At 40.4% G+C, this 11,803-nt stretch overlaps 1 protein-coding gene across 3 annotated transcripts in view; it reads left to right on the forward strand.

Annotated features, from left to right (window-relative positions):
- The first annotated feature begins 7,598 nt into the window (after positions 1-7,598).
- Positions 7,599-11,803, forward strand: part of LOC122333395 (protein TANC2-like) — a 17,340-nt gene continuing 13,135 nt past the window's right edge. Inside the window, exon 1 of one of the 3 annotated variants that reach the window (XM_043230975.1) lies at positions 7,599-7,956. In XM_043230975.1, coding sequence (XP_043086910.1) covers positions 7,845-7,956 — 112 coding nt within the window. In that variant the 5' untranslated portion in view covers positions 7,599-7,844. Of the gene's footprint in view, positions 8,054-11,803 lie in introns of all 3 variants that reach the window. The other 2 variants (XR_006248625.1, XM_043230974.1) reach the window with 2 other exon arrangements.

Below are 11,803 nucleotides of genomic sequence, written 5' to 3' on the forward strand. Positions count from 1 at the left end.
ATCTTCTGGAGCGGACTCAAGCGGGCCCCGCTCCTCCTCCTCGAGCTCAGTCCCTCTGCTCTTTCTCTCCCTGCAGGGACCTCCACGTCTCCACCGCCTCAGGTGCGTTCTGGAACATGAAACTGCTTTAGCGTCTGGTTTCAGCTGAATCCTCGCTGTGAAACTTTATCTAGTTAAAACGTATGCACTGCTAAATATAGAGTGTACCGTAGTCAGAACTAACTTGATAGAAAGGTAACGAACAGCTTTGAATATTAAAATGATTTCTGATGACTGGTCTCTTGACTGTATTTTCTTTGCACCATTAAAGTACAAACAAAGAGTAGAAACAAAAATCCAGTAAATATTTATGAAGTAATGCTTAGAATAAAGAGACAGATGACTTCACTAAACATGAACTAAGATTTTAGGACAGGGATTGGGAAAGTAATGCGTTACAATATTGTCTTACTCCCTAAAAAAAGTAACTCATTATGTTACTTTTTATTGAAAATAATGTTGCTTTTGAGTTACTTTGTAAATCTGGGCTTGTTTGCTTTTATAGAAAAAGTTCACAGCAAAAGTGTCCAGTAGAGGACAGATCAGACCGATCACATGAAGAATATGGAGAAGAAAGATCAACGCTGTTCAGAAATGAAACTAAAATCAAACACAACTTTTAGAGAACAACTTTAAAGGAGAATTTCTCAATGTTTGGATTTTTTTGCTTCCTCAGATTCCAGACTTTTTAATAATCGCATTTGAGCCAAATATCGTCATATCCTAACAAAATCACTTATTCAGCTTTCAGGTGATGTATTCATCTCAGACCCTTATGGCTGGTTTTGTGCTCCAGGGCCACAAATGTTGAATGCAAATACAATGCTTTGTGTTCAATGCAAAGTAGAAAGTATTTGTAAATGCGTCCAGAAGCGTGTAGCCGGTGTTGGATGTGTCCACTAGGGTGTGCCAGTCTCATATTCCTGCTCGGGCTTCAACTCACACGCGTTACAGAAGAAAAGTCTCCTTTTTCATAAACGTGTGTCTGTTGTGGGTTAGTTTGCAGTCTTTTTTCATCTGAATGTTGGTTTGAAGTTGTCATTATACCATGACTCTTACAATCTGATCAAGAAGAGCATATCCTTGCACTCTCGTCGGCTGTGAAATCAAGTGCATTGTGGGAGTTTTGCTGAAAAGGACAGTGGTGTTGTTGATATGAGTCACTCGGTGGTTCTGCTTTTGCTCTTTGTGATGTTAATGTCTCTCGCTGCTCTGATTCAAGGTTCACTTTCATTCAGATTGGATGATTCGTTTCAGAGTTTGGACTTTACAGAAAACAAAACGCACAAGTGTATAAAGAGAGGAGGAGAGGAAGAAAATAAGCCCGAGCCAACAGACCGTAGCATACTCTAAGAGTTTAATTCCAGGAAGCCGTCGTGAAGATAAATGCTTAGAGCGTCATCTAAACCCTGTTTAAGAGCAGCAGAAAAGTGGTTTTTACCAATTTGGAGGTCTTCTATATTTGCTCTCAGCATTAATTGCAGTGTTTTTTCGCCGGCTGATTTGTAATTCTCCAGTGTAAGCAGCAGTGCCGAGCTTCTCATCTCTCCTAATGAAAGTCAGGCCTCTTTATGAGAGCCGTTTCATCCCCGTTTTTCATGCATTTGCTGCATATTCATGAGAACCTAATCATGTGCTGCTTTAAGAACTGTCCTGGTGTTATGGAGAGAAACATACCATAGACTGAGAGTTAAACAATGCACTGCAGTTACGTTCAGCAAGTCTGATGAAAAATTAACCTATTACCTATCCAAGGCATGCATCTACAGTATGCTAATTTCAATACTTTGAGTTTGCATGCAGTATTTTTTGCTGCATTAGCTTTAGTCATAGTTTATGTATACGTTTTAAATGAGATGCTTACAAAAACAGATGATTGTAAAAAAACCTCAGAACACAGGAGACGAAAGACTCAGCTCCAAATGTTTGTGTCTTTAAACTCGAAGTAATATTATTCAGGTAACTTAACTAGCTTTAACTTTTCCAGCCAGGCCTGTAAAAAAGAAGAACGAGCACAGTTTCCAGCGATGCCATCTCCAGCGACTCGTGTGAGAGAATGTAATACTCGCTGGATAAACCTACATGCGTTTCTGCAAAACCTCCAGTAATTCACCGCAGTTCCAGTTGACCTGAACCCTAGCGGCAGGCACACAGATTATCATAAGAGGAGCAGATTGTTGATTCATTCCTTGCACAGTACTCTGTTATGAGCTCAGTAACTTTTACCGCAGTGCATGATTTGTAAACGAATGCGTTTTGGAGTTTGCATCTCAACCAGCTCCGTACGTTAGGTTTTTCCGATGAAGTAAACTTGCTCGGTAGCGCACCCGGTGCAGTCTCCCAGATCTGTTAAACACGAGTGCTCCACTAAATGTGTTGGTTTTTGTTAACACTTAGGTTTAGGGTTTGGTTAAATTCTCGTTATTTTTTAAAAGCAAACATCGTTTAGTCGTTTGTCATCGCTCCCCAGACATCGTGATACGCTGCCAGACTCACATTCGTCAGTTTTCCTGTTTAAGACTCATGAAATCAAGCGTGCATAAGAAGTGTTGCTCTGTGTTTAAGGCCTGTTTAAATGCTGTTTAAACGTAACCCTCTCATAATTTCCGCCATCATAAGAATAAAAGTGACAGAAGACCCTCTCCCATCCTCCTAGCCGTCCTCTTTCTTTTGTTCTCCCTCATTCCATTTGTCGGTGATTACCTACGGCTGAAGAAAAGCAGAAAATGGCAGATTGTATCCATCTCTTCACCTTCACATTTGAACAAAGCCCAGCGAGAGAGCAGTGACCTTTTTACCAGATCAATCACATCCTGATTTAAGCCTCCCGGGGCGAGGCGGGGGTCCGAAGCGCCTCCTGCTCCTCCTCCTCCTCCTCCTCCCTCGAGCCGTGGAGGTGTGCTGTGATTCTTGATTGGAAATGCCACAAGGCCTTTGTTTTGTGGATTGAATTCTGTTTCTCTCAGGTGCATAGCTGCGACGTCAATTAACTGTCGACGCTTGCACTTAGTTCACCTCGGAGCACAACACAGCCAGATATACAGCACCCCGATGAGGTTGAGCTGATTTATTGAGATGTTATGAAGCCGTAGGTGTTGTCTGTTGAGCGTTTTATCGATTCGTACTGCGGTAAAGAAAGATAAGTTTGAGAGGCAACTTGTTGATTCCTCAAAATGCTTTCGCTATGAATGAATAGCAAATAATAAATGAAAATGTTAGAATATAAGATTCACTCCAATATTTCACAACAATATTTCACAACCTCCCATTGCTGCAAACCTGCAAAAAATGCACCTGTGCATGCAGTTTCCAGTTAAAATGAATCCTAATGGCAGTAAAACACCAAGAAAGCTTGGTCCCTTTCACACGGATTATGATTAATAAACACTTATTTTCGCACGATTCCTTGCACAATGCATGATTTGTTCACTAATGCGTTTCGGTGTTTGGATCTCAATCTGATGAAGTAAACTTGCTCTCTACACACTTCTGATGTGTGTCTGTCAAACACAGGTCATGATAAAAGAGCTCAAAGACCTGCTAAAGCAAGACCAAATGACTGGACTCTTTATCTCCCAGTGCTATCAATCATACAGATTTTAAGACAGGTAGCTCCTCTTTTTGAGATTACAAGAGTCACTTGTTTGCAGAGTTGGGCTATTTTGAAATTCACTGAAAAGAATCAGCTCATAAGAGTCACCAAGAATCAAGCTATACTGATTACACTGCGTGTTATCAGCTCATAGAAGCCACCACAAATCAGACATCAATCATATTGTATAAACTGTATGTTTATATTTGATTGAAAATAAACAGCTTTTTAGTATAAGCAGGAATCGTCACGAATCAAGCTTCATAGATGTGATTCACTGAAAAGAGTCACTGAACTCTTGAACTTCAGAGAATGCACTGCATATTTGATTCACTGAGATGAATCAGCTCTTAAGAGCCAAGCATCAAACTACACAGATCATGTTATGTGCTTTTATTTCCTGAAGAGAGCCATCTCATAAAACTTGATTGACGTGAATCTCTGAAAAGAACTGCCTCGGAGTCATTTGTTTGTGAATGAATTTTCTTATCTACACATGACTGTGTCGCATTACATTATTGTAAGGATTGCTTTCCGTGACCCAGTCAGTACTGACCTTTGACCTTATTTTCTGCTTTAGTTGAACCCCCCACGATTCCCTGCTCTGAACTACAAGCCTCACTTCACCTCCCGTTCCAGACATAAATGAACCGCCACAATCAATAGCCTTATACTGCTATGCCCATAGAGCTCTATGGAAAGAGGCCAAAATTACATTTTCCCTCAATGTCAATTAATAGGCCTGATGAGATTGCACCTCCTCTGCTTCCACTTTTCCTCCTCAATCCATACCACGATTACAGCGCCATGATTAGCCCTTCTTCTGTTCGCTAGCTCCTCTTGAGATCCTCCCTGCATCCATGAAGAAGGATTCGACCAAAAATAGATTACCTGAGATCCGTCTCCAGGGTCAGGTGAGACGCGGCGCAGTTTACACTTCCTATAACTCTAGTCTCTTGAGAGCAAGAGCAAACCACAAGAACGTACATGATCTTTCTAACACGATTCTCTCTTATTCTAGTCTAATGTCTGTATTATCAGCTTTACACGATGGCCAGTGAGTAGCTAGTCTTCTTTATGTCTTACTTATCAGTGGTTTTTATGTATATTACAAATGCACACTTATTGTCGACTACCTCCACAGTAAATGACTATTTTCAGACTTTGGGACTACCAAGCACTGACCTCATTGGATCCATCATTCGGATCTTAAAGGGACAGCCCACCCAAAACAAAACTTGTGAACATTAAACCTGTGCTGGGCATGATTTTGATTCCCTGAAAAGAATCATCTCATTAGAATCATCCAGAATTGAAGTGCACGGATTGCACTGTATATTTTTGATCCACTAAAAGAATCGAACCGCACAGAGAATCAACTCATAAGAGTCACCAAGATTCGAATGTCTAAGATCACGCTGGTTTTGATTCACTAAACGGTTCCGCTCTTAAAAGTCATGAACAACAAAAGAGTGAACAAACGCCGCTTCAGTAGTAAACAGGGTCAGCTCAGAGACCCTAAGCCTCGTCTTTTCTCACTTCATCTCCTCCGGCTTCTTCAAATCGCTTCCCAATTACCAGGCCATCTTCCCCACGTCCTCCGCAGCAGTCATTTGTTCAGCTAAATGGAAATGTGACATTTACGGCTGGAATTCTGCTCAGGTGAAGAGCGTCTGCAGTGAGAATGAGTCCAGATGATAAAAAGATGACCAGTAATTGAGCGAGAGATCGTAAAAGGTGCTGATGACGTAGATTCCTCTCCGAAGGAAAGGCGAATGGACGCTTCCTTCTTAATCACAATTTTTTCACTATAAAGAATTGTTTTTTTTTTGCAATGTAAATGTTCCATGCGCTTTAGAAATGTTATTTAATTTCATTTATAGTAGAGCCATTTTAGAACCTTTCAGTAATCTTTTTTTTAAATAACATTATTAATCTAAAGAGCCATTTTTCATTATTGGGAGTCTTTTATGGAGAATAAAGGAAAATTTCCATGGATGTTATCTTCTCTGAGATAGAGAACTGTATGTTTAGTTGGTCCCGTAACTCTAACATAGATACAGTATGGGTCCGTGCTGACGCTCATCCTTGTTAATGTGTGTCCTTTGATCCCGTGAGAAGCAGTTCAGCTTTGCTCAGCCACAATTGATTCATAAATTTGGGAGCGAATCCTGGAGGCCGTGTTTGTTGAGATGCAGTGCGAGCGTACAGTGTGTGTACAGTGAAGCGTTTATCACGCAGGGCCGGTGCTTGACATTCAGAGGACAGAGAGACATCCAGTGATATTAAAGCCATAAATCTCTGTCCGTTTTACCGGAACAAACACAGCGCAGGGAGTGAAATCAAGGCTGTCGGAAAGTTAGATAAATTCTGGCCGGACCGCCGACTAGCATTCAAGTCACATTTTGGCCAGGCTGAAGCGTTTGTTCGAATCACCGATGCGTTTAGGCTTCTTGATCTTTAATATTTGATGTCTTTATTTAAGAGCATCCAGCGTTGGCTACAACAGGATCGTGAGTTTACTTCCAGAGGGGGACGAGTTTTGAATGCTCTCTAAAGGGATATTGGTAATGATTTATTTTGTGTACTTGCTATACTTGCTATAAGTTCTGAGAAATATGAATTAATGGTATGTTCTTGCTATATGGTTGGGGTTTGGTTTATGCTGGTTATGTTAATTGTTATAACAATAGTAAATACATGTAACGACTTAAAGTGATAAAGATCTCTCAACTTCAGCTTCGGTTAAAGTTAACTGTGATTTTATATAAAGTTTATTCATTTGAGATCAAAAAACACTTTGCAGACCCCTGCAGCGTCTCACCGGCTGATCGATGAAAAACCCTGCTCTGTTCTATTAATGCTCACAATAAAAAAAGGAGAAATATATGAGCAAACATGCCACTTTTTAGAGCAGCTCGTTCCTCAAGTGCTCTGAATGTCAGGTTTGGATTAAGAACAAGGGAAGGAGAACAAGATCATTTCAGACACACATTAGTGAGAGCAGCAGGACTCCACCAAACCAAACAGAAGAAGACGGCTTCCACAGGAATTCAGCTACATTTAATCAAGTTAAATAAGTTGAATTCAATTCAATTAAATAAATGACATTTTAAATCAAATAAAATGGCCAATTAAATTAAATTGCATGGAATTGAAGTTACACTGTCAGTGGACTACTGGGTATTTTTAGTGATCAGCTTTAACAGTTTAACATCTTTAGCAAGGCCTTTTATAGTTAAATTATAACTTTAACTTTATAGTTAAAAGTTATTATAGTTATATACAAAAAAACAATGTTAAAATAAAACAAATATTAATTGAAAAATATATGTATATTAATGTGTATGATATATATATTTTTATATATATATATATATATATATATATATATATATATATATATATATATAAAAGGAAATATTTAACATGTTTTCTTTAATTTGATGTACAGAAAATGGAAATACAGAAATATATATATATATATATATATATATATATATATATATATATATATATATATATATATATATATAAAATGTTATGTAAGAATAAGCACACACTTTGATGCTATCCTGTGTAACAGTTTAAAACGAGCACATATAGCACATTAACGACTGGTCACTCCATATTCATATGAGTAAATGGATTATGAAATACGAAGCAGGGCGTGTGACGTGAAGATGGACTAGAGACTGTGTTTTCAAGGGTAACATGAGGTCACAGCAGACCCAGAGCCTCCAGTCGGTCCAGTCTGTGATTCCAGAGCTCCAGTGTTTCTCTGCAGAGCATCTCTCTCTCTCTCTCTCTCTCTCTCTCTCTGTCTCTCTCTCTCTGTTTCTCTCTTTCTCTCTCTCTGTTTCTCTCTCTGTCTCTCTCTCTCTCTCTCCATCTCTCTCTCTATCTCTCTCTCTCACTCCCCCTCACCACTTCACCAGCCTCCTCCCCAGTGGTTACCATGACAACAGCAGCACTGCACCATTCATGGACCGTAGCTGTAGCCTCTCTCTTTCTCTCTTTCTCTCTCTCTCTCGCTCTCTCTCCTCGTCTCTATCTCTCTGGATTCTCCTCGTGGAAGGAAGACGAGCTGCCAGGCTTCCTCTGGTAAGCGACAGGGCTTTAAGGTTTACCCGAGGAATGCTCGTTCCCTGACGCGGTTCCCGCGAGCCGCCTCCCGATCCCCCCCCCGCTGCTCCGCCGGAGACGAGCGTGGATGAGCTGGCCGTCGGCGAGAGGATCGCAGGGGCTGTGTGTGTCCGTGGACGGAGAGGGAGGACAGATCTACACCCGCCTGCCAGCCCAATGCGGGGTTTGGGTTGAGCATGGTGAGCGCCGAACCCCACCCTCCACACATCTCCTTACCTAACCTCGCACGCACGCACCTGAGCCGCTGAAGGAATGGATGGGTGCCGCGGGAGTATGGTATGTGTGATTCGACGCTGTCTAGACGAGGGAATGTTTCTGCTGTGGACCTGTGGGAGGTGGAGCGTGCTGCAATCTTCTCCGTTTTCTCCAGTTTCTGTCTCTGACCCCTCGCCGTCCACCATTTCGAGGGCCGCTACGTGATTTGTTAGCTGAATCGCGCCCAGGCAGCTCGGGTTTGCGTTTGTTTGCTCGGTGGTAAAGTCTCGAGAGGCCGCTCTGATTCGCTGCATGTTGAAGCTTCGAAACGCAGTTGTTGCATGCTACAGAGTCACCCGTGCTATATTTGGATGTTTATCGGTTTCCAAGGTCACGGCAGAGTTTTTGTTTAATGCTCGTAGTTGAATCAAACAGGGTGTGACCTCGAGAAAGACACCATTGTGCCCTTTGAAGTGCACTTGTGTGAGAGTGCCTGTTTTTAAAGTGATGGCGAGCCAGAATGTAAATTCTGTCATCTTCCACTCGCCCTCATGTCATGTTAAACCCTTGGAGTGGAAATCAAACTCTGGAACACCAAAGGAGATGTTTGGCAGAAGGTTCAAGCTGCTCGTTTCCATGCAATTAAAGTGAATGATGATTTATTCTGCTTAAATTGACCCCCACGCTTTTTTGTTTTGCATATGCAACCAATATTCGGTGACACTTTAGTAAATGGAAGGATGCACACTGTTAACTAGTCGCTTATTAGCATGCCTGTTATTATCATATTTTCATATTATGTATATCATAACATATTATAAAGATTGACTCAGTATTCGATAAAAAACATCATCGAACGCAGCTGTCAGAATCTGAAAATAGCACACAGGTCAAAAAAGGAATTGAAGAAACTTAAAAATTCAATGCAATTCAACTGTTGTTTGTGTTTGAGGTTTACATTTTTAAAGTAATCAAGACACCTACAGATTTTCACTTAGCAATCATATATTTATACGTTTTATAGGCTACTTGATATATTTGTTTGTGAAGGCCTTTCAGAGTCAAGATATATACGGTAGGTTTATTACTGTAAGGTCATGTAGAGAGTAGTGAGTCGTTTTAGACGGTTGTGGACCTCAGCACTTCACATACAAACCTCAGGAACATACAGCTCTAAAAAAGGACGAGCTCTTGACGTCTCAACGCAATAAATAACGAGCAATAATTACAAGACAGCAAAACAGTAATACTGTAAAAGCAAGCACATTATTTGTTCATGCTGGGAACTCATTTCAGCAGTGTTTGTTTTTTAATTGTGTTTGTATTTCGTATGTTTGGTCTTTTATGTAGTTTAAAGCAATGCGTATTACTTTATGGCACTTTGTTATCATTTTCAGCGTTTCTTATGTTTGATGGAGAATTGAAGAGTTAACGGTTGAATAGAAAGCTTTTTTCCAGCTGTACTGAGACTCTGATCAGGATCAGGATCACTTTTTGTTCTGTGTGGCATTACTGGTGTAGTACTAAATGTTCAGATTTCTTATGTTCCCAGTGATTCGGTGTGAAATGTCTCTCTCCTGCTCTTTCTCTGCCCCTCTTTACCTCTGAAATGTTCAGCATTGCTGTCGTTTAGCTGAAGTTTCCCAGGCAATGTGTTAACACCATCAGTAGGAGGCTGCCTTCCAATGTTTTCAGTCACGTTTAGCTCAAATAGAGGTTGTTTTTTTTTCCAAAAAGAAACACTGAAGCTCTCTTCCAGAACCTACTGAGCTGTCTCGCTGCCTCGCTGCCTGCTGCCTACTTAGACAGCTTCCTTCTAAGACAGCATCCTAACAGTCAGGCAATTCATTTGGGATGCTCTACATAGAAAACCTGGTGCATGTAGAATGTTCCAAATGATGTAGAGTTTTCTAAATGATTGGAAACACTAAACACGTAGAGTGCTCTAAATTATAAGTGCTCGATGGGAAACAAGCGGCGAATAGAAATATAGTATTTCAAATCACACAGGGTGTTCTAAAGAGGATGTTACTGATTTGGAACGCTCTATGTAGACTGCATAGTGGCTTTAGAAGGTTTTGAATGCTCTACATAGAAAGTGTGGTGAACGTGAACTGGTTCAAGTCAAGTCAAGTGGCTTTTTATTGTTTTATTGTTCCAAGTCATTTAGAGTGACGTTCCTGATTTGGAACACACTACATAAACAGCACACTACTTGAATAGTGTTCCAAATCATGTGTAGTGCTCTTATAGTTGCTTGATTTGGAACACTCTACATAGACAGCGTAGTGCGTGTATTGGGTTTTAAATCCCATAAGGTGTTCTGAATAAGTAATCATGGCTACTTTGGATCAGTCTACATAGGCAGCATCTCAGGTAGTGCTCTGCACTTCAAGTTTGTCCACTTCACTATTGAACGAATTATAGGTTTTCTACTAATTCTATAGCAATTTTCTGAGAGCCCACTGCGGTGCATTGTGGGATTGGCTTCCCTGTGAAGAAGACATTCATTGCTTTTTCACAATTTGGCTACAACAGGATCTCTTGCTCGTCAGCATCATTAAAATCAGCTTTGCCTTAAAATGCCTCCGTAGGCAGCTGACGAGGGTTTAGAACAGAGAAAGAGGGAGGAAAAATGAAGCAGGGTATTAAAAAGGTTCCCCGAAAACAGACGCAGAGAAGCGGAGATGGAGAAGGTGGGAGAAATGGACTGAAAAGAGAGACTGAGTGGGAGCAAGAGAAGGACAGAGAGAGAGAGAGAGAGAGAGAGAGAGAGAGAGAGAGAGAGAGAGAGAGGGAGGAAGGGAGAATTCTGCAGTGTGCCATTAATAGTCTGGATAATGATTTGCTTACAAAACAGAGCCGTGGGATTAACAGTGTGTTGAATCTTTCCCCAGCATACGTCCAGAGATAGATGTACGCTGTAGCTGGATGCTTTCTGATGAAATTCAATAATTCAGTTTAAATAAGCACTTATCTTATGCATGCTCAGAGCTCTCGAACAGTTCGGAAGTGACCCAACGGCAGTGTTTTCTGGTGTAATGGTCACTAATGACCTTTTATGTAAAGGAGTTAAAGAAGGATTTAAAGAGGTTTTAAAAAGGAAAGCAGTAGCCGTTTATCTGATAGTCTGCTTTAGACGTATACTAACTGTAAGTAACTACATGTTAACTAGCAGTAGACGTACTAACCCTTAACTTACCTTAACCCTTAAGTCTACTCTGAGACTTAGTACACAAGTTACTTATATAGTTAGTAGAATGTGTAAAGTAGACTGTCAAAATAAAGAGTAACCCTGTAATTTCTTGTAAAATGATCAACAACAAAAAGTGCTTGTAAAATTTCTCAAAACATATGAATTAAAACTAGTGGCAGTAAAACACCACCGATTTTCACGCAGCTCCTGACACTGAACTGCGTTTGACCTCAAAGCATGATTTTTTGATGCATCTCAAGAAGCGGCTCTGTATTTCTGTATTTTGTGATGTAGTAAACTTGCTCAGTCGCGCACCCGGTACACACCGTTTTTTATTTAAAAGTTAGGTTGAGTTAAATGGAATGCATTTAAACATTTGCAGGTTTTTGCTATTTATATTTTATTTGAAAAAATGCATTAATCGTGTGCTAAAAAGGGTCTTCAGATGCGAAACCATAACATAAATCATGTAAATTATAAATGCCGTTTTAGCAAAATATTTGACAAAGCACTGGATATCATCACTGCATGTGTAGTTTCCACATCTCAATACAAAAATAAAAAGGAGGTTGTGGCTTCTTATCATCTCATGACTCTGCAACTGAGTTTACATGTCTTGACTTTTTCTCCTCACT

This window comes from Puntigrus tetrazona, unplaced genomic scaffold, assembly GCF_018831695.1.
Source record: "Puntigrus tetrazona isolate hp1 unplaced genomic scaffold, ASM1883169v1 S000000270, whole genome shotgun sequence".
NCBI lineage: Eukaryota > Metazoa > Chordata > Actinopteri > Cypriniformes > Cyprinidae > Puntigrus > Puntigrus tetrazona.